Source organism: Mastacembelus armatus, chromosome 18 (genome assembly GCF_900324485.2).
Source record: "Mastacembelus armatus chromosome 18, fMasArm1.2, whole genome shotgun sequence".
Classification (NCBI taxonomy): Eukaryota; Metazoa; Chordata; class Actinopteri; order Synbranchiformes; family Mastacembelidae; genus Mastacembelus; species Mastacembelus armatus.
The window spans coordinates 2,647,941-2,672,364 of NC_046650.1; the positions used below are offsets into that span (position 1 = coordinate 2,647,941).

At 40.5% G+C, this 24,424-nt stretch overlaps 1 protein-coding gene across 3 annotated transcripts in view; it reads right to left on the bottom strand.

Annotated features, from left to right (window-relative positions):
• camk2d1 (calcium/calmodulin-dependent protein kinase (CaM kinase) II delta 1) overlaps window positions 1–12,310 on the bottom strand; it is an 84,958-nt gene extending 72,648 nt beyond the window's left edge. For 2 of the 3 annotated variants that reach the window (XM_026298876.2, XM_026298875.2), the window contains exons 1-2: window positions 11,964–12,309; window positions 9,951–10,045 (exon numbers count right to left, since the gene is read on the bottom strand). In XM_026298876.2, the coding sequence (XP_026154661.1) occupies window positions 9,951–10,045; window positions 11,964–12,025 (157 nt within the window). In that variant the 5' untranslated portion in view covers window positions 12,026–12,309. Of the gene's footprint in view, window positions 1–9,950; window positions 10,046–11,963 lie in introns of all 3 variants that reach the window. The other variant, XM_026298877.2, reaches the window with a different exon arrangement.
• Between the last annotated feature and the right edge of the window lie 12,114 nt (window positions 12,311–24,424).

The following is a 24,424-nucleotide window of genomic DNA, read 5'->3' on the forward strand; positions in this document are numbered from 1 at the left end:
TTTTAGCTGTAAGCAGCCTCTTTTCTTTTTCTTCTCCTGGATGATTCATCAAACAAAGACTTGACTTCAGAGATACAAAGCCATTAATCCACAGAAATCCATCCAGTGTTATTTTTCCACAGGAGAATAGATAACACAGCTTATCAGTATTGATAAGGTGCCTCTTATGTGATTTTGAGAGTAACAGCAGACAAATTAGCTTAGCAATATGCCAGTATAATCCATCACCTAACAGTCAATACTAGTTGACTGCCAACTAAGCAATAAAAAATATACTAGTTCAACTGAAGATTAGGTAACTATTTGATTAAGTTATTCCACCACTGAAAGAATGTGGGTCTGTCTTTTAACCACATTCAACAGCATTCTTTCACTCATTCATCTCCTCTTCAGCCTGAACACATTTAGCTAGAACTCAAGTGGAAACAGCATTAATTACTATTTAAAAAAAGAAAGCCTGGAATGATAAGGTTTCTCTTGCCAGCTGATTGATGGGAAAATTAGGTGGGCAGAGACATGGGTACCTTTTGCCAAAGCCTGGGGAGTCCTCCACTCCAGCTGACAGTTGCCCTATTACATGGCAGCCTGATTTCTGTTTTTCATGCTCTCTCACGTCATTCTAAGATATTTTTAGTCTGCCACTAACAGCTGTGCGTTAGTTTCAAGAAGAGTGAGTCTAGGGTGGATGACTGCAAATATATAAACATATACACACATTTATGTCATTAAGTTACTACTAATCTTCGGTGTTACATTTCAAACCCCAGATATAGTTCAGTAAATTTCCCTCTTTAAATGGACTGAGCATGGCTGCAAAATCTGATGTAGTTCAAAATAGACAGTTGGAAAGCTCCAAAGCCTTTTGTCTCAGTTTATTTAATCCCCCGTTTTAAATCTGCTGAGATTTTATGCTGATGTAAAAATCAATTCAGACTTGCAGAGCGCCTTGGTGAGGAGGGAAAAGGGAAACACAAGAAGATAAAACAAGTCCATTTGTGTTCCCCTATGGAAGGCAAAGGCAAATTCATTTGTATAGCACCATTCATACACCATTCATATGTAATTCAAAGTGCTTTACAAGGCATATAATTACATTAAAAGCATGGAAAAGAGCATTTAAAAATAACGACATTTAAAATAAAATAAACTTAAATAAAATAAAGTAAATTAAAATAAGATGGAAAAGCACATTAAGAAAACAAGGATGAACAATTATTTGAAGGCAGCAGTAAACAACAGTGTTTTCAGTCCTGATTTAAATGGAACACTGTTAGAGCAGATATAAAAGGAAATTATTCAGCATGGGTAGAATAACATGAATGCTCACAGCTACTTAGCTACAGGTAGAGTCATGTTGTCAATAGCAGAAATAACTTGAGTAATAATTGTTTTGTTTTTTTTCATTCTAGCACAGATATGATTTGTAGCAGCAGGGGAAACAATAGCAGGGGTGCCAAATTCTGGTCCTCAAGGGCCACTGTCCTGCTTGTTTTCCAACTCTCCCTGCCCTACCCACTGCTGTTTACCTCGATCAAGCGTGTGCAGTCAATTGAAAGATGAAAGATTCCATCTCAGATGACGCTGGAGTTGGGGAAGACAAATTGAATTGGTATCTTTCAACTTCTGTTTGGCTGAACACACCTGATCCAGGTATTCAGCAATGGGTAAGGCAGGGATAGTTGGAAAATAAGCAGGACAGTGGCCCACAAGTAACATGGGTATCACTTTGCTTTGCAGACAAGATCCAAACTTTACTTTACTGAAAGAATAGCTCGGCCTAACTTTTTTTAATGCAGCCTAAAGGAATTTGTTCAATTTGAACAGCAAAATCTAGTAAAATCCCTTCTCCAATATGAGATAAGACTAGCAAGTGAATATTCCAAAATGTGGAACTGTTGCTTTAGCAGTACCCTGGTGCTCACAACATAAACTTTACATACAGTAAGAGTAAGTGCAAGATAAAAATTTATTATTATTTGTACTATTTGTTATCCTTCTAACTCTGCAAGAGATCTTCATTAACGGGTTTCCATTACTTACACAGCTTCAGATCAAGAAATGGTTAAACTAACAAACATCCTAAAACTTGGTGTATGTTTTCTGAGTGACCTGAAGTCTCTGCAGAAAACTGGAGGGATTTCTAAATAAATGAATGATGCTCAAATGGTATAAAACCTAAAATGTTATTAGCTTAGGGTTTCTGACAAAAGCAATTAGGGTCAGTGGACACACTTTCAGCATAAGAGACAGACTGTTTAAGTGGTGAGGGATACACAAGGACATTCTCTCAAGAGTTACCGAGTCATCACTTAAGCTTGTGTCAACAGCTCACTGGTCCTCAAAGTCATAGACCATGTGGGTCAGCCAGGACCTGAGGGTTGTGCTGTGGATACAATGACGAGACATACCAAATACCATGTAGGCTGTCCACATGGCTGCTCTGTGTTAATGTCTCTTTTTCGTTTTATATATACACACCCACACACACTTAGCAGGGTACTGTGTAAATGGCATGTTGAGCACATGACATTAACTGCTAAGCCAACACTGGCCCCACACACACCTCTGATGGAGCACTTTATCTTGTGTGTGTGTGTGCATGGAGAGATTGTGGCAACAGGGATTTAGGTACTGCTGACCTAATCTTGATATAAACCCCAGGGTCAAGAGGTCGGGTCATCACCCATGTTGCTGGGCTTACAGCTGACATAAAAAGCAGTTGGCACTGGCCTGTTAAGCTCCAGTGTCTGTGTGTGTGTGCGTGCGTGCGTGGGTACAAATACGACGAAGAACTTGCAGGGCTCACTGCACGGCCTATTTAAAATTCAGTAAATCACATTATTCTTCATTGTTTAGCTAAATGTGTCTGAGCCAAATGATTCATAGAACACAGCATCATGCACAATTAACTGCACAAAGACTGTAATATACGCCTGTATTACCCCATAGACTATATTTAGCACTCCATCTCTGTTTCCATGGGAATGAAGAGTTCACCGTAAGAGCCTGGGGTATTTTCCAGAAGCAAAAATGACAGAATAGCTGGCTCCTCAAGCAGAGCAAGCTTTTCCACAGCCTGGTGGGTTTGTCAAGTGATCATTTCCACTCTGTTGAACCCAAGCATCACTAGGTCTGTGTTTAACCACTGCCCTAGTTTTTCCTCCATATAGGCCTGCTCTGTCAGTGAAGACAGGATTTTACTTCAGTACATCTGGATAATGTTGTAGTTACATGTTCTGGCCTTGTCATACTATAAGGACTTATTTTTAAAAAGAGGGGTTCAGGATTGATACACCCAAATTATTGAATAAATAAATGCTGACAATTAAGAAAAATAGGTAGATAGGACTCTGTCTAAGCAGATTTGGAAAAGGAAGAAAACCTGATGAACTGCTTTACAGAACAAAGGAAACAGTCATTGTCATTTGTCAGTGACCAGTGGTGGAAGAAACAAAAGGCTAAAAGCAAATAACTGCCAAAATGTTTATACTCGTTATAGCGAAAAAGAAAACTGAAGGGTATTCACAGCATAACAACGGCAACAAATAAGGAATTATTATCATGTACTAATTTTTATATTTCAGTGAGAAAACTGAGTTGGGAGAGATACGTTACCATAGATACAGCATTACTAACTGACAGGAGCAACTGTTAGCTCCACAAAGCACAGGCCTGGTACCTGGCAAGAGACCTGAAATCTCCTGGGAGCTGAGGAGAAAAAGAAGAGGGTGCAGAGCGGGAGTGTCATGAAAAATGGAGACATTATAAACCTTGTCTCCCCTCAATCATTATGGAAAATGTCAGATATCTCCCCAATAAAATGGACGAGCTAAGGGCACTGATGAAAGACCAGAGAGTTTACCAGGAGAATGGCCTACTGTGCTTCATGGAACTATGGATGAATGAACTCACCCCTGACTCTCGTGTAACTTTGGATGGTTTCCAGCTGGTGAGGGCGGACAGACAAGATAAGCAGTGTATAAAGAAGGAAGGAGGGGTCTTGTGTTTGTGAATGCTCTGTGGTTTAACCCAGGGCACATCACAGTTAAAGGACAACTCCACACAAAAGACTGTTACAACTGTTAGCCATGAGCATAAGACCCTATTACCTTTTCACATGGTATAGTAATAACATTATATGCTCACCCCTCTGCTGATACACACTCCATTTGTGACATCATTCACACTGTCACAGCCAAGCTACAAACCATGCACCCTGCAACCCCCAGGCTCTAATCCTCATCTCTGCACACTTAAACTATACATCCCTGAATTCCACATGGCCAACTTTCAATTAGTAAGTCAAACGCAATACAAGACTATCTTCGACTTCTGTTATGCAAATGTTAATAATGCATATAACGCCTTACCTCTGCCTACACTTGGAAAATCAAACCAAAACTTAGTCGACCTCTTGAATATTTACACGCCTGTCATACAGAAACAACCAGTGACTATAAAGACAGTAAATGATCTGAGTGTGTAGAAGCACTGAGAGACTGTTTAAAACACCAGACTGTAAGGTGGTCTATGAATCACATGGAGAGGACATTGATGGCATCACATCCTACATTACAGATAACATCAATTTCTTGAGTTGAGAATGATGTTACCACCAGAGGGGTACTCCAAAAAGTGGATTTAGTGAGAACTCGAGGGTTGTTTAACCCTGGGTTTAGGGAAACCTAGAGTTTTCTGTTCCAGAATTGAAGATAATCTAAACTTGGAGTTGGTTACCGTACTAACTTACTCTATGAAACTAACCTGCTCACTGATGGGATTTCTATATTCATTTTAAGAAGTTTGTGTCAAGAGAACCAGATAAAAATCCCTGTTAGACAGTAGGTGATAATTTATGTTAATAATGTGACTGTTTTTATGACAGCATCATGTATTTATCCTCAATTGTAGATAAAAGGCTGCACAGTCCTTTATTACACTAGTAATCTGTGGGTAGGCCTATTAGAACTGTCATTTTGTTAATCAGATCACCTCCTGTCAGGCCTCAAGATACGACAGAGTATATCCTATACAGCATTTCTATGCCTTACCTGTTTATATTATGTTCTTATATTTCATTTTGAGCTGCTGCTAGGTGCTTTTGGCCGTTGGATTGCACCAAAATAAAAAATGTCATATGTCACCACTTTTTTTATCTGTAGCCTACATGGATGTACTGCAGTTTGTCTCCCAGCCACACATCAGGGTGGTGACACTGTCATCTATCTCCTCCAAAGATCCCTCTTATACATCAAGAATGCAAGGAATCGCTGTGATGACTGTGGTCTTTGACATCTCTACTGCAATTAATGCTATACAGTCATCAGTGCTGAAAGACCCAATGCAGTGAACAGAGGTGGATCATAGCCTGGAATGCCCTCCAGCTTACTAAGAATAAAAAGAGTTGGTCAGATATTTTCACAGGATTAAACATGCCCAAACAAAACCTGTAAATGTTCAGGTAGTAAACATGTGCAGTAAATTTAGATAAATATAAGGTAATTAAAGTTAAATATACCTTGGTGTATAATTAACTATATAGGATAAAATAAGATAAACTTTATTCATCCCCGAAGGGTAATTCAGGTAGTCTTGTAGTTCAGTAAGTCAGTAGTGAGAGTAGTCACTAGTCAGTTGTCATCTGCCATTGGCTAAGGTGTTCTAGAGCCTGATGGCAGAGGGGATTAAGGATCTCCTGTAATATTCAGTTCTGCAGCTCAGTGAGGTGAGTCATCCAGTGCAGCTGCTTCTCTGCTGCATCAGGATGTTGTGAAGGGGATGGTCAGTAAATTGCAGGATGGTCTCTACCTTTTTCTGTGTGCATATCTCCACCACAGCCTCCAGTGACTCCAGCGTCATTCCAGTCATTGAACCAGCTTTTTGCTCCAGGTTTGTCGTGGCATCAAGCCCTCTCCTCTGAGGTGCCGGTCACCTCCAAAGGTCACTGCCTGAAAGTGGGCCTGAGCCACATTGCCCTTATTGCCTCGTCCTGCTCCGCCACGCTGCCACCACCCCATCCCAAAACCCAACCACCCATCCGGAAAAAAAAGTGACAATGTCCTCGGAGCTGCTGGTTGAGGTCGAACAGGCTCCTGATGGCAGTGGTGATAGTTTTAGGATTAATTAAGCTATGTCTAACAAAAAGGTCTTGTCTTGTTTAACACACAGGAGGAGACGTGGTTTCAATGTCCAGACTGAGACCGACACGACATAAACTTTGAATCATTTTGACTCTTAGTTTTTAGTTTCCTGAAGTGACATTTACTTTCTGCTTTAGCTGCCCCGCCAGCAGACTGCAGCATAAAACAGCACACTTGCTGCCATAGTTCTTTAAAACATATGCAGCATCTTCCTGCAGTGTCAAAGGACCTAAGCCAGAGGAAGAAGGAAAAGGCATCTCTGCCCCTTTTTATATAGAACGTTTGTGTTCAGTGACCAGTTCAACTTATTGTCCAGGTGTACGTCTAGATATGTGTATGTTGAGATCACATCAGTGTCGACACCACAGATGTTGACTGGATGAAGATGGTTAGCACTAGGGCTGCAACGAATACTCAAGGTAATCGGTGAATTCGATAACAAAAAATCATCGAGACAAATTCTTTGCCTCAAGTGGCTAAGATTAGTTTAATTACCATCACTTGCGTTATCGGACCTGCTCCCTCTAGGGATCATTCTTCCACACGGACTGTAATCACTGTCGCACAATGCATTTCAAAGTTGGTGCTATGGCAGAGAGCGAAACTGTTCACAAAAGGCAGAAAATGTCCAAAGTTTGGGATCATTTCAAACTTAAAAAAAGATGACAACACAGTGCAATGTGTGCATTGTAAAGTAGAACTGGCGAACTACAACACTTCGTCAATGCTTCAACATTTGAAAAAAAAGCATCCAGTTGTGAACCAGACCGGGTCATCCAGCAGAGGCGACTCAAGGTAACACCATTTCAAGGTAACCTGCCGTTTCTGTCATGCATTACACAATAGTATTATTGTTTCAAAATGCGAAAGTCAATTTTATCCGATTACTTGAATAATCACTGAAATATTCGGTAGAATACTCAAATCCAAAAATGATCGATAGATGCAACCCTAGGTTCTGGGTTGTAATCCTGTTCAAACCTGGCGCCTTTCTGTGTGGAGTTCGCATGTTCTTCCCATATTTGTGTGAGTTTTCTCTGGGTACTCTAGGGATCAATAAAGTGATATGTAACCTAATGTGGCTGGCTACACTTTGTTATCTTTTACAAATACAACCCAAACTCAATCCAATGTTTGCTGGGAGTGTAGAACTCAAACTAAGAGTAAGAATCTGACCAAGGGAAGCCAACTCTTGTGCATGATGCATGTGTAAATAATGCACTAGTATATTGACCTACAATGATGTCCATAAACACTGGACTGTTTCTGACTGCTTAGAGAACTGCAGCCATGTTCTGACATGTACTACACCCTGGTTTTCACTTGGAGTGGAGGCTGTGGCAAAGGCATGTGCAAGGGCTGAAGTGACATAAATTCTATCACCTGCCCACGTCTGTGAGAGGCTGCACAGACACTGCCCTCAATTGCAGCTGTGTCCTTATCTACATAGGAACGGCCCACTTCCTGATTCCCTTGGGTGGAGGTGTGACCTTGCACAGTGCCTCTGTTGTAATATATTCAGGAAACTTCAAGTAAGGGCAAAAATACATTCTCAGGAAATGTATAATTTAATGTAAAGACAAAGGTTACATATAAATATTCAAAATACAGATACATTTGAAAACATTACGATATATAAAAAAATGCATTCTCACTGTGAGAGATGCCGGCAAACAGGTAACTGATGATAAAACATCAAAGATCAATTCTGCCACAAGGTCTTACTGACATTGTACTGTCAGGTTCAGCTGTATTTCACAGTCACATCAACATTCCTTGGAAGTGCACTGTGTCAGAAATCACTGCCTTTTGCAGCCACATAAAGCGTCTCCAATGAAATTGAGCTTCCTGTTTAGGATTTTTTTTTCTCTACACAGCAGCAGCAGCGACAGAGCTGGCAGCAACTCTGGGGTTTCCCCTCATTGAACCTGACCTTCAGTCAAGCCTGCCCACTTGAATCTCCATCAGCCAGTCCAACAGTGCACTATATTGTCTGTTTGCCTGAAGGCAGAATGTGCCTTTGGTGCTGTCTTTCCTCTGTCTCTTTTGAATGCCACTACTGTCATAAAAAAATCACTAAAATCACCACAAAGCTACAATGCTTGAGCTGATCTTTCTCACAAGTTGCAACATTTTTTCTATTATTTCTTTCATTCCTTTAGCACTACACACACTGTTCTTTACTGTCATTTACAAGCGCAAGCTCAGCCCATAGCTAATAAAACCTGCCAGCAGAACACCTTTAAAGTTAACCAACATGTTATCAGAGTGAAGCAGGCAGTCCGTGAACTGATTTTACACACAGACAGCGTGAATAACAATAACAGTTAAACTTCCTTTCACAAATACCTGGGTTAAGATGGGTTTTTTTTAGTCTCATTGGACTGTATCCCATCTGTTAATATTAAAGTTGGAAAGCAAAATGTTAATTTTACCAATGAGAATTGAAGTCAAAACAATACCCAATCTGTGGGAATCCAGAATTAATATGAATGTACTTCTGTGAACTGTGAAGTTTAGAGTTTCACTGAGTAAGCTCAAAAATAGCAGTGCTAATTAGATTTTTTTTTCTTACTTCTTGAAGAGTTGACTTTCACTTCGAACACCAACAAATACTTTCATGTCCAGGCGCACACACGCGCACGTACACACACACACTCTCTCTCGCTCTCTCTCTTCTTCCTGACTTTCCATTTCACTCTTATTTTCTCCTTCAGGTGAGGTACGCTCAGTGAAGGCATTCAGCCAAAGCAATCTGGGTATGGAATCAATCATGGACTCCCTTCTATAAACACCTGCCCTCTGCTCTCCTCCCTTTCATCGCTCACATTATTCTCTCTGGAGCTGCAGCACCGATAGACCTGAGAACCACCAACTTTCTCATTTAGGCTTCCATTTTTTCCCCATTATATGTGAGGACAGACTGAATGAATAGAACACTGAGCCACCAAGAGTAGTAAACTGGATATGGTGTTCTTAGTTTTTGTTTCATTGTTAGTGTTGTCTCTTATTTAGAACCACATATACTCCACTGTTCTGCATTTCTTCATACAGCTGTGAGGAAACCCCCTGCTTCCCTCATGATACTCTCCCATCTGCTGCCACCGTGCAGTCACTCATCACCACTCTCTGCCTTTTCAAGCTTATCTCCGTTTATTTGTGTATTTGCATGCTTTTCCATCAGCCTATTATGGATTTCTGCAAGAATCAGTCAGCGGCACAACATCTAGACAGCAGGAGCCTCAGCCCACACTGTACACATAATAATGGAGAAGAGAAAGGACAGAGTATTTTCTTAATTCTGCCACCACACTCCCTTCACTGGCTAGTGTTTTTCATGTGAACACTGGCTCTATGAGTCATGTGCTGCTCATTACAAATCAGAGGCTGTGGTTGATATCACGGAATGAGTCACAAAAGGAGATGTTGGCCTCCGTCATGTTAGTGCCACTTTAAGGAGCGTTATAAAAATGGAAAGCAGTGGAAAGTGTGAAAGCCAAAGTAAATTTTAAACTGGAATAGTAAGATGTGGTTAGAATGAAACTTGACCACTACCAGCTAATACAGACATGACTTGTAGAAACGTCGAAATGTTGAGAAAACAGTAAGTCATTAAAAAAAAAAAAAAAAAAAAAGAGGAAGTCAGTTTACAAGGTTACATGGTTATAAAAAGTAACAATTTAACCACGAGATATGGTCCCAGTGTGACCTACTGCCACAACCTCAATTTGAAAACCAATAGTCCTACAGTGGCAACAACAACCACCAGCTTTCAGGAGCTCAAAGCCACATTTCAGGACAAGTACTCACCCCTGGCAGACAGCTTCTTTGTATTGATTATTTTGGCAGCGTACTCCTGCCCTGTGGAAATCTTCATGCACCTCCTCACCACAGAAAAAGCACCCCTACAAAACACAAAGAGTTAGAGATCAGTCATGGCTAAATTTTCCAGAATACACAAGGGAGCCTTAGATTGGGATTTTTTTAATTCAGAATTAGCTAAATCTCCTGTAAAGACTCTTTTGACTTGTACTGTTCTGAGAAACTCAATGTTAATGCTGTGTATATGAAACTGTTGTTATGGTCATGTAAAGCACTATTCCTTCCACGCACCCTTACTTGCACTAAGCAGAGTCAGTCTCATTGGTTACAGCCTTAGAGCTGGAAGGTACAACATTATATACCAGGAGACCACAGAAATGTGTCAGCCATTACACATTCACTAGGCTGTTCATATTATCAATCCAGTGCTTACTGGACTGGGATAAACTACTGCTGGAGAAGTTTTTATACAATATTTAGTGCACAACTGCTAGAAGATATGCAATCAAAAACAGCCAAAATAATTATACCTAAAGGGGACAGGTAAAATCCTGGGTTCATTTTCTTGGTGAATAAGCTCTATTTTTCTGCTCTCTTGACATTAAATTACTTACTAATAATTCTATTGCTATCCAATATAATAGAGCTGTCAGTCAAGCACAGTTTGTACACACCTACAGATTCCTGATAAAAAGTGTAAAGTGGCGTACACCTGTGCAGGTAGACAACGACTGTGCATCTCTGATTTTCAAATCTGTGTGAGCTCTTTAAATGGTTTCATCAAAACCAACACTGCCCAACTCTGTTCTTTAAAGGTGCCACATCTTCTACAAGCGATGTCATTGTTTACCTTCCCAAAGACTCCAAATCAGTGCTCATTCTGAAAATATGCAGTAGCAACACCAAGAATGTAAATTACTATGACAGTCTCATTACCGGAGTTTTCCTTCAATGCACACATTCAGTAAGCCCAGATGTCTTTAGGCCTGTTATGAGTAATCAAAACTTCCACACCTACATAAATACCACAGTGCTGAAGGGACAGTGGAGCAATTGTGGATACAATAGCTGGTAATTTGCCATTCTGATAAATCATTGAGGTTAAAACACCAGTGAATGAACTCAGAATATTCCCCTGTGGTTTACTTTTTGTTGGCTATTTTATAAGGTCGTGGCTGATCTTTTCTCTTCATCATAAGAACAAACTACATGATTGAACGTCAGGCCAAACGAAACGTGTGGAAGTGCACATTTGAGTTGTATGAAAAAAACCAAAAGCACAGTCCCTGAAAGTGAGTTGCCGTAAAACGCGCTGTGTGTGTGTGTGTGTGCGAACTGCGCTGACCAATATCAATTAACCCTTCACGTATTGCATATACGTCCGCAAACAGTTTCCGTGTCAGCTGAGTTTCTTATATACATGAGGTCTATATACATTTTAGCTGCGCTTCGTCAGCCTACGACTGTCTGAGAGCGACCCGGGTTATGCGCTGCCTGACCTGCGCTTCTCACACACCAAACTCGATACAATTTTCTGATTGTTCTAACTTGCCTGGCATGTTGCCATACGTATATGTCAGTAAAAAGACAACTTAAAACTTTAATGTCCCCCCTTTATATTCGGCTTATAATCCGAGGCACATAACCTGCTTTTTCCTTTTCTTTTTTCGCCAATTATTAGCATGCCCCCTCCAAAACCCAGGCTAACGGTGACGAGCAGGGAGAACAGATTCACAAAGTAAATATAAACCTGAGAACAGAGGAAGTATTAAACATAAGACATCGACTCAAAGCACATGAGTGCTCTTAGCTGATACCCACATAAACCCAGAGATCATTGACTGGGAGGATCCTAAACACCTATCAGGGCAGGTACAGGTAACGTAAGGCGGGAGTTTCTCCAGGAGCAAAGCTAAACGGTACAACACTCACTGAACAATTTCAGCTTCTCTTGAACTACAAATGTCGAACAAAACTGATTGTATAAAGAGGTGAACTTACTTCCCCAGCTCCTCGTACAGCTGGTACTCATCGGTGAACCTGGTGCAGGTCGTTGAAGCCATGTTAAGGTGAGCGGAGAACACCGACTTTGGAACCTGAACGTCTCAGCAGCTTCAGTGCTCTCCACAAAATCTTGTCTCCGGTGTGTCCCAAACTGTCACTACTCGCTTTTCAGAGAAGAAGATAAAAGCTGACTGGGGAATGATTCAGAAATGACTGCCGGACGCAGTACGAGCTCCTCGTCGCTCCTCACGGCTCCTGTTCGCAGACCCCGCTTTGCTCCAGGACCTGACAGAGACGTCGCGACCTGCTGTTGTGTTTGTCCCCGCACTGACACTCGGATTAGTTTCCCGCAATCAAACACACTCAATTCACAACACCACACATCCGCTGAATGAAACGCCAAAATAAAGCCCCAGTTCACGCCTTTAAACGATCTCGCTCTTTTGAAGTTTTATTTCAGATGCATTGCAAGGGAAAACCTGTCACATGTCCCTTCTGTCGATGACTGTAAAAACTAATTTATTTTAGTTTAGTTTAGTAGATACTGTTTATTTTTTTCCGCTAAATTCAATCAAAAGTTAATAATCATCATTACCAGCGACACTGTGTACAGTTAAGTATTTAATTTGATTTAATTCATTTTTAAATTAAACTTTTACATTGTGCTGTTCAATGTTGTATCCAACACTTTTTTGACCAGGCAAAAAAGTGTCTGACCTGTATCTTATTTTGAAACACATGTTGTTTTTCCTCGGTACGCAGTGTCTGGCTTGACGCAGCTGTAGCTCGCCTGACAGCTTCCTTGTTGGAGATGCTGCACACGGGCTCCATCTAGAGGCAGCAGGCTGTCCTGCTACCACTCCTCTGCTCTGCTGTGGAAGCAGGAACTGATTGTCAAAAGCCCACTCAGTCATGTCTCCGAGAACAAGACGTCTGCTGTTTGCTTTTAAAGTCAGAGTAAAGTTATAAAATAAGCTCTAATCTTCATCACTGTGTAGCAGCAAATACAAAGGGAATATTCAGTACTAGCTGATCTTCTTTATGCAGCAGCTACAGCAGCTGTGTGATTCTTTTATTTTGCATTGTTTTCTAAAGCAGTGGCAGTAAAGACATCAGATTTATTACTTACAGTCACAGCAAAATTTAATTAAATATCACCTTTAGACAAATGTAGGATCGTCTCTGATCTTAGTCAAGTTTTACTACCAAAAGAAAGCTTCCATTAGGGATGCACTCAAAGGTGCAGTGTGTAAAATGTAAAAGCTTTAGTGGCATCTAGTGGTGAGATTGCAGCGTGTAACCTTCTGAGCTTCTCTGGGCTACTGTAGAAACTATGATAAAGAAAATGCTGGTTGATATTTTCCAGTGATTACCCACTAACATATTTATGAATGCTATATTCAATTTCTGCTAATAGTTATAAGAATCATACATATAATCTTTAAATAATCAAAATCACAAGTATTTGGCCCCTTAAAAATTAGCATGTATTACATTATTAGTTTGTTAGTTTAACTGTTTGTAATTAGTTTAGTTTGGCAGTTTGCAGCCTACTGTAGAAGCCAGGTGAGGCTGGAAGGTCATGATATATTGAATGGGAGAGGAAAAGAAGAAAAAAGTTCTGGTACACATCTTTTTTTTTTTTTTGTGATCTTTATGTAAAAAATTACATATTTCAATCTTCCTGCATCTCAGGTGGTTTAAAGAATGGTTATGTGATATAGATTATTAGAGCTGATGCATGGCAGGATTTCTCTGGCTCTCTGTTCAAAGATGGTCCCTGGTGTCAAATGTGCTGTTTCACTAGTCGTCTTCTGACTTTGGGTCAGTGACCTTTGACCTCTTCTTAGACAATGGTGTGACTGGTTTTGGAGACGTGTTCTGTAATATACTTGTAGGAAGCACCAGTTTGAAAACAACATAAGAGCCTGATCAGGCTCACCATGTACACCTGCTGTTAACTGGCTCTCCATTAATCCCCATTTAGCCTATTATCTGATCTAAGCCACCAGTGAGGAAGGCTTGCTATAAAGAAACCATTGGTTGTTTCCTGTGGTTATTGTGTGCAGTGGTCTGGACATGTTTATCATTATCACCAGAAATAAAGCAGTGTTCAATACCACTGAAGCAGTGTGATTATCACTTCTCATTCAACACAGCTCTGGATGTTATCCCTGTCTATCTGAATCAGCCCCATGGTGATTGGCAGCAACATGGTGATTGGCATTTTGATGATTTTGATCCTGACTCATCTGGAAAGTACAAACACCTTTATATTGATCTACTTCAGCTTTATTCAGCCTCATGTTTAGCAGAGACTGAAAAGTGGCCATAATATTGACATTGGCCTGATTTATTGGCGTATTGATTAATAAGGTGACAACCCGGTCAATGGCATTTTATCAGACGTTCTTGTGTCTTCCACTTTTCACCACAGAGATGCATTTTTTGCCTCTCCTCTTTGCCCTGTACACTAATATGTACCAGAGTCAGTGTAAGAGGTGTCATATTATTGAATTCACAGTATTGACAACCAAGATCGTGGTCCAGTAGTGACAGAATTCAAAGATTGGTGTGGGTCGTTCTTTCTGAATATCAGTGTGCCTAAGACTAAAGAGATGGCGATTGATTTCAGGAAGAACCAGTCAACCATATTCCCTATGGGAATTGAAGGTCAAGCTGTAGAGGTGGTATAGCAGTTACAAGTATTTGGGTACTCTTGTTGACAATAAACTATCCTTTGAGCTCTATGTGGATATTGTTTGTATAAAAAAAATCAGTGCATGCACAATCTTGGTAAGTTAAATTGTTTTAAGGTGGACAGTGTTTTTATGAAGAAGTTTTATTATTGTTTTATTGAATCAGTTTGAACCTTTCCCTTATGTGCTGGTTTGGGCAGCTCACTCTTATAAACAGAAATCGGCAGCAGGGTGTCATCAGTAAGACTGTTGATGCAGTGTTGGATAACAGTTCAAATCTTCATAAAGTCAGGATCCTAGTCATTCTTTGTTTGTAGAGTTTAGGTTTCTACCATCTGGTTGTGGATACAGTCAGCCAGGATGCAGGACGAAAGGGTCTAAAAAGTCTTTTGTCCCAGCTGCCACTGGTTTTTTCAATACTGTCAGGTGATTATTGTGCCTTTTCCCTTTCCCCTTTTCCATTCCCTTATCTTTTTCTTTTCCCTTTCAGTTCTGTGTTGGTTGCTTGCTGTATAAGGAAGGAGATCTGGTTAATTGTAATACATAAGTCACTTGTGCTTTCTAAAATGACTACAGGGTGACAAAACAATCTCCAGGTAAGGCCAAATAATTCACGTGTTTCTGAGGTTTTGACCTTGTTCACACGTTGTGTCTTGATCTGGTAAGTCAGGAATAAACTGTAATGTTTGAGGTAGAAGTACTAGAAGTATTCATAATAATGGAAAGTTTAAACTGTTTCCCGACAACCATGTAAACTACATCTGCTACTGAAAACCAGCAACCAGGAACCCTATTTTTATTTGTTGTATTTATATCTATATCATATCATCATATCCATATAATTGCAACGGAATTAAATCTTGAGTGAGCTACGAAGTCTGAATTGAATTTTGTGTTTTCAGTTCAATTCAATTCAGTTTTATTTGCATGTAGCCAAATCACAATTCAATCATCTCAAGGCACTTTACAAAAAACAAAAAAACCCAACAAATCACTTATGATCAAGCACTTGGTGACATTGGAGAGGAAAGACTCCCTTTAACAAAAGAAAGCTCCAGCAGAACCGGGCTCAGTTTGGGTGGCCATCGGCCTCGACCAGTTGGGATGAGTGGATAGAGGAGAGAGAAAAGAACAGTGTGGGCGATTTATACACCATGCAACAGGTGGTCACAAAGGGTCACTTAAATATTGAGCTAAAACATGCATGGTATGAGGTTGAGTGTTTTATTGGTGTAGTGTTTTAGGGTTTTAGAGGCCTGTAAATAACTGCCAACAATTTGTTTAGTGCTGGTAGAGGCCTGAAGATAGAGGACACCTGAACAAACATGTAGGGTCTTTTCCAATATAAGGAGCTTGATATAGCTAAAGGCTCTGCCTCCATGATGCTTTTGGAAACTCTGGGAACCACAAGTAGACCTGCACTCTGAGAGCGAAGTGGTCTATTGGGATAATATGGTACTATGAGGTCTTTAAGGTATGAAGGAGCTTGATCATGAAGGGATTTGTATGTGAGGAGAAGGATTTTAAATTCTATTCTGTATTTTACAGGGAGCCAATGAAGAGAAGCTAATATAGGAGAAATATGATCTCTCTTGCTAGTTCCTGCAGCATTTTGGATGAAGACACACATTAACAACTTTGCAAACTGTCACAATATGTGACAGTGTCTTATATGGCACTCACATTCTTAATAAATGATCACACACTGGTGCAATATATTTATCATAGCAGCATTGGAGAAGAGACTTAAGCAAAACTTGACTAAGTCAAGCAGGAAATGCCAAACTAGTCTGGAGGTAATTTTGTCCATCAGAGGGCACCATAGCACCATACCGCACAACCGGTCACGGGTCTCTGTTCTTAAGAACAGAAATCTATATCAGGATTATTTGTTGACTGCCATGTCTTATGTTAAAAATATTATCATTAAACATGCTATCAATAGTGTGTGCTGGGCTAAAACCTGGACTTACAGGAAACTAAGAGGTGACAAGGTATATGCACAGACAGCAGTTTAACAGGGAGCCAAAGGTAGAAGAGTAAGAAATAGTGCAGTGAGTGTAGCCCATTCACCAAAAGTTTTGAAAAAGCACATTCCTATTCTAAAGATATATTATTATTGCACTGGTGGACCTTTTCACTTTTTGTTATTGAAAACAAGATTTTGAAAACAAAACTTGTTAATGCTGCTATTTTTGGCAGTCACATTAAGAACTATAATTGCCATTAAATTTGAACAGTCTGTGTATACTGTATTAAACACTGCATGTCATACATAACTATAATACTAACATCATGGTTTATATTGTTTCAGAAAATCTTTCCCTTGTGTATTTTTTAAAAATGACATAACTATTATCCATATTTACTGCATGATATCCATCCAGCACAAAAGAACCACAGTGCACAGCGTTGGGGGAGTGACACTTTGGCAACATAAACGTTCCTCCTAAAATCCCCCACTACCCTTCCCTCCAGATCGCAGGTGGTCTCATATTTCTTATTGCCTGTAAATCCACAGTGGAATCACATGTTTGAATACAGGGATTTCTACTGTAATACAGAGGAATAGATTTTTGGTCACTTAGTCGTGGTGTGAGACATAGCCAGCATGTGGAGTAGTTACAAAGAGAAGATCCAGTGTTCCCATCTGGTGGTGGGAGAGGCTTGGTGAGGAGGTCACTGTGAAGACTCAGGAGCTTTTACTGCAATGGTAAAACTCTCTCACACACTGTAGTTATATAACGCACAGCTACATTTTACACATGGGTTTTTGAAGGCCAAGAGAAATGGTATGGTTTTGTTCCACAGCAAAATGAATGTATACACGACTACAGTATAATCCAGACCTATGGTGTCTGACTACATTTTTAGACATGATGTGCAGAATGTGAAATTTCTCTGGGACAATAAGACTTCAATTAAAACATCATAGTTTGGCTTGTACATTCAGGACTAACTACTTTTGAAAGATCAATTTGGAATAAAACCTCTAATCATTAATACTTAAAATGCACTTCATAGCTAATTGTCCGCTCATATTTTTCAATCAACATGATGAACTTGCACTACACGTGCAAGAAAAAATAATAGTGCTGTTTACAATTTCCTGGTTTTCTGCATGAGTCATGAAATGTGATCTGATCTTCACCAAAGCCACAAATATCAACAAACACAATACAATTCTAAGCAGAGAAAAACACAAACAGGCATGTTCTTTCATGTGTTTATTCAACGCACCCACTAAACATACAAAATGATGGTGGGAAAAATAACGGGAACTAGAATTTTGGGCCATTCTTCCTTATAGAACTGCTTCAGCTCAGTCATATTCTTAGGCGGTCTTGTGTAAACAGCTCTCTTGAGGTCATTCACATGAGATTTGTGTCTCTGATCCATTCCATAGTGGCTTTACTCTGATGAGGGTCATTGTCCTGCTTCATCATCCAACTTCTTCTGAGCTTCAGCTTGTGGACAGTCAACCTGATACTATCCTGCAAGATCTCCTGATAAACTTGAGAATTCATCACCCCCTCCACAATGGCAAGTGGTCCAGGTCCAGAGGCAGCAAAGCAGACCCAAATCATGATGCTCCTTCCAGCATACTTCACTGCTAGGATGATGTTTTCATATTGGTACGCAGTCCTTTTTTTTCACCAAACAATGTTTTCTGGGAGAGCAGTGGCATCCTCTCTTGTGTCCTTAAATGGAGACCATGCCTGTTCATTGAGTATTCCACATTGTGCCTTTGGAGGGATCCTGGCTGGGTGCCCACTTCTATGGAGAATAGCCACAGAACCAAATTGTCTCCATTTAGACACAAAATGTCCAACTGTAGTTCAATGAATAACTGGTCCTTGAGCTGACTTTTCACCTATATGCAAATCAGCTCTTGACCATAGGTTTTCTGAGATTTTTGTGTTTGCAAGGCACGGCTCACATCAGCTTATGCTCAGCTTATTCTCATTTCATCGACTGGACTCCAAAGTTGTTAATACCTGACTGCTTATGATATTTAGTCACATCAGAAGTTGAGGATTAGTTTTTATTACACATCAAAACAGCCCACGGATGAGCCAGATTATCTTTCAAATTAACCAAACCATGTTACCAAACCATGGAGTAAGCTTTCATGCTTTAGATAGATGTGTAGTGGAATAACGTACAATCCCTTCACATTCAGGTATTTGTTGATGTTTATGTGGAATCTGATGGTATTGATCAACCTATCACCAGCCATTATTTGCTTTTTTAATAAAACAACATTGTCAGACCAAATCCTGACTGCATGCGCTTTCTCATTTCAGTACACACTGACACACCTTCCACATTCCTTCTAGAGGTAATAAATGGAAAGGCGATCCTGAGGCTGAAGAGCTGACATCATGAAACTGCAGTCCAGTGCATCCAACCTTCTACTGCCTCTCATTTCCCTCACACTCCCTCACATTCCCTGAGGCATGTGACAGGTGGAGAGTTTTAGAGTCTTTCAGCTGAACCATATACTGTCATTCTCCATTATAAGCAGAGAGAAGAAGAAGAAGAAGGCCTACTGAGGAGTGAACACTGGTCCAGCATGACATCACATGAGAGGAAAGGAAGCAGTTCCTTTTCCTTTATCCTTCCTGGCCTCTCTCCACTTACAACAGGGCTTCCTGGAGGGACATTTCTATCATTTCTGCCTTAAATAGAATGGTGTCTCATAACATGTATTTTTTGCATTTCAAACTTAAAGCTCGATTAACTGATTAGCACATCAACCTATTGTTTCTGTACCTAAAATAAAGTGTCAAGCTGAACTAAATGACTACAGGCCGATGGCTCTCACCAATTTCCTGCAATTTCATGATGGTCCCGGACAGGATGATTCTCCACCTACTAAGATTCGAGGTCAAATACACAATAGAGCCCCTGCAGTTTGCTGTTTACAGAGAATGCATTGGTGTGGATGATGCTGCACCATGTTTTAGCTCATCTAGAAGAACCTGAAAGTTATATGAGGATTATTTTCTTTGCTTTTTCAAGTGCATCCAATACCATCCAAATCGTCCTCAGAGACAAGCTCAAAGGGATGGGGTGGACCTGCCCTTTGTTTCCTGGATGACAGATACCTGACAGAAAGGCCACAGTTCATCACTCTAGGGAACTGCATTTCTGGTAGAGTTTTAAGAAGCACAAGGAACTGTTTTGGCTCTATTCCTGCACACACTGTACACAACAGACTTCACATACAATTCTGAACTGCCTCCCACTGAACACCTCTAAAACCACAGATATCATAGTGGAGTTTTGAAGGTTTAAGCCCCATCTGTGATGAGGACATTGAAGTGGAGGCTGTGGTGGAGAGATGCACACAGAAAAAGGTAGAGGCCATCCTGGAATACACTGACCATCCCCTTCACAACATCCTGATGGACCAGAGAAGCAGCTGCACTCACTGTGCTGCAGGACTGAATGATACAGGATACATCCCCACTACCAACAGGCCGTCATGGTCCCTGGTTTTGGACTTTCTTGTGTTGGGACTTTTATTGTGTTTACATTTCCTGTGTCTCCTGGGGTTTACCCCAGGTAGCTTTATGGTTTTTAGTGTTGATTGTTTTCACCTGTGCCTGCTTTCCCTGTGTTCTCTGCCCTCATGTCCCTCTCCCCCTTTGTGTGTGTGGCTTCCCTCAGCAACTAAGTGACTGGTCCTGATTAATCATCAGAGCAAGGGTATATAGACCTGCTCACTGCCTCACCTAGCTGCTGGATTATCCTGTGCCTTGTTTCCTGTGTGCGATGTTCCGTTGACTGTGTACTGACCTGCCTCTCCCTGCCTCTCCCTACCTCTCCCTGCCTCTCCCTGCCTCTCCCTGCCTCTCCCTGCCTCTCCCTGCCTCTCCCTGCCTCTCCCTGCCTCTCCCTGTCTCTCCCTGTCTCTCCCTGCCTCTCCCTGCCTCTCCCTGCCTCTTGTTCTCTGTGAGTGCTTACCTGTGGCTTCAGTCCTCGGTGCTTGCTGTGTCTCCTCAGCTATGTCTGTGAGTCTGGTGTTTCCTGATGTTTCCCGGTGTGAGAGAGTGCACTCCCTTGAGTCTCCGTGGTCTCTCTCCATTTCCCGTGTTCTGTGTTCCCAGACTCCAGCTTCCCTGGTTTGTACTTACCTGTTTCCTGGGTCACTTTGTTCTGGATTTAACCCACCTGTGTTAATAATATCTCTGTCTGGGTACAAGCAACCTTATTACATGACACCCCGTCGTGACACAGGCTCTAAAACACCCTAGCCAGTGGCAGATGACTAACCAACACAACCTGCACTGTTAATGGCTACTCTTAGTCAGTGGGAATGTGTGTCACATCCACTTGGAAATGATGTACGACAGCTGGACTTTCACCTCCTCTTGACCATGATGTAATACACGGGTCAAGTCACCAGAGTGCAATGGGTCAATGCAGAAACTGTAGCATTTTGTCAGTGCACACAATACAGTTAATGAAACACAGAGCTTAGGGCAGACATGCTGGAATAAAACAGTATGCAGTGCACTCAGGCATGAATTTTAATAGCAATTATAATCAGGTTTATTTATTTAGCTGTTGTCTAAAAATCATAGTTTGTTAATGCATCCAGAAATAGCCAAGGATGAAGACATGACAACTTTCAAAAGGAATAAATGTAAATACAATGATAGCATATTCAGAAACTTCTAGAGCTGACACAAGCAAGTCCATTATTCATCAAGTCATTTCACACAGTTAATGACATCAACTTGTCAATGCCAATAGTTTTCATCACCTTGTTTAAAGCACAATTAATTAATTTAATCAAAGTAAATGAGCAAAAAAGCAAGTTTGGATATTCAGTACAACACCATCCACTGAGCAGGTGGTGAATGACCTCATGTTTCCACCCTCATGCTTATGCTATAAACATTAATCAGACATGAATGTGATTATGTGTATGTGAATGATGAGGAAGAGATGAGCTGAACATTACATCACTAATGCTCTTTGAGGAAGAAAACAATGTTCTCTCTTACTGCATATAGGAAACTCATATCCCTGAGATCCTACTGCTGCTTCATTACCATAGAAGTGGTAGTATAATGCAGGGATGTACTAACTGCTGAATGATGAAACTGTGGACAACTGCGACATGTCACTTAAAGCTGGATTAATCACTGTTTCTATATATAATACTACTGGATCAAATGTCTAAGAGCAATGTTAATGTCACCCCTTTCTTTGGGCAAGATTTTACAACAGCATTGAAAATGAATTTTCACTTACTTGTAAATAACAGGAATACAGAAATAATATAATTACTATTTAGCACTAGGTTTACTATTGGAGGAAGCAAACCTGAATCAACAGGACTGACAATGAGCATCTGGTTAGCATCTGGTTTGTAGTTATCCCATATTCCAACCAGGCCAGGTTTAAGTGAATATATGCTGGATTTATGTAGATCATTGATATAGCCTGCTTTTCATAGTAGAGCACAGATTGGGTGGCTTTTAATATATTACATATGTTAAATAAAAGCAACATGTTGTATAGTTAACATTCTTTATTTTGAGAAAAAACAAACCAAAAACATTATGACAGGTGTATCTGGCTATTTTTTGTTTGTAATTAGAATTACACTGAAATGTACTTTGACAGTGTCATAATGACAATCTATTACATGCAACACTTTAAAAGTATGAAACAGAGGAAAATTATACTCCATTAGATGTGCTGACAAGTAGCACATACAGCTACAGCACCAATTATCTGTGGTAGATGGATTCTGAGTGAGAGTGGGAGAAAAGGTGTCCTGACAAGCAGGAGAAATCAGAAGGAAGAGTGACAGAAAACAGAAGAGGTGTCAAAGGGTGGTGGTAAGTGGACAGCAGGCCTGGGGGCTAACTGGCGCTGAGAGATGGACAACACTGTGTTTTTAAGATTCAGGCCTTCCTTGCAACACATCTGGTGCAACAACCAAACCCCACAGGTCTGGACTTGAGCAAAACCTTGGAAGGACCTCTGCTGAGCCAAGCAGGGAGAGAGGGAAGAGAAACACAGGACCATGAATAAAGCATTACAAGAATAATGGCAAGGATGAAAGGAAAGGAAACTTTCTGAATGACTGAGAAGGGAAATGAAAAGAGAAGATTAATACCAAACAAGATGAAACAAAGAAGAATTAAGATATTAAGGGTGTAGTCCCAGGGAAGAGCAAAATGAGGCCATATGTCATAAACTGGTGAAAGTGGGACTGCTGGACCTCTGCTGAAGGCCAAGAGAAATTCTAGTTGTGCATGGGTGAAATTGCTCATTACAGGAAATCCCCATGTCTGGAGAGAGACCAGCCAAGTGAGGCTGTCCATCAAGCTAATTCACTGTTCTGTCTTTTCTCAGACACTTAAAATTGTCTCCTGGGTTTCAATAAATGTCAAAACTGGTCTAACTCATGTAGGTGCATCTGTAATTAAGATAGTACACGTGTTTTCCAACAGGTACTGCTTGCTTACTATGTACTTGTGAATTCCTGATCTCCCTACAGGAAAGAAGATGTATCATCTTTATCATTGTGGCACATTTCTTCTGAATTTCTAGGACATTCTAGGCAGGATTTCCTATGACGTCACTAACACATGACAGCCTTTCCTTACGCTTGTACAAGCAGTTAAAAAAAATCTCAACTACCTCTACCAAATGGAATGTCACATATTTGCCAAGTTGCTAGAGCACACAGCCCTGCAGAGTGTAATACTGTGAGTAAATACATTGCAAGCATTAAACATGTTTTAGCATTCTGGGTGGTGTTTACAAGATATTTCATGGATTCTGTATTAATTCTGATTCTCTTGGATAACAGCTGCTTGTTATTTGTCTTGCTTTTCATCATTTGACTTTGGGAGAGATTCTTTAGAGCCCAAGGGCTAGTTGAGTCATGCTGTTTCAAATGTAGATCTTGGCAATGAGGTGGTCAACTCTTTCCAGTTGGCTACACATAATTCGGCTAATTTGCACCTTGATCATGCGGGAACCCAAGCTATACATTTCACATGGTGTCACAGCTTGAAAAAAAAAACCAACACCATTTGGCAAAATCATATTTCCACACTTCACTTTGTTCAAAGCGTTCTTACTCTGCCATCTATCAGGTTTATTTTCTCATATCATTCCAGTTGAGCACTAATGGGCATTCTTAATGTGAAGTGGCAGGATGAGGGTGCTTGATGTATTGCATTAAACCTCAGTTACAGGAAAAAAATGCCTTTGGTTTTTTCCCATACGAGGGATGCTAATGCCCATAACTGAAAACAAATGTGAATTCCCAGAGAATCCAGGGTTTAACTGTTCCTATGGTCCATGGAATAAGAAATTCAATATGACACAACAAAATAAGAATTTCAGCTTATATAACTCTCAGATGTAACTCATAACATACAGAAGGCATCCATTGTGTTTTACGGTCAAGTGGAGTTGGGCTTACTCAGGTAACTTCTGTTTCCCATGGGTACACTCTGGCCTGTAGACACAAATCAGTACAAGGAAGCTGAGAAGAAGCAGTACGATTAGCCCAAGCAGACTTCACCTGCTTTAGATTGATGGTAAGGACTGAAAGAAGCATCTCCATGTAAGCATAAGCTGTTAACACAAATGCTGCTGTGAACATTGAGTCAGTGCCTGATCTGAAGTCATAACTTGGCACTAAGTAGAGCATAGAGGCAGAAGGATCCAAGTTAGTGTGGATGGGAGTGATATGAAGTGCTGCCTGGCTCTTTTTCA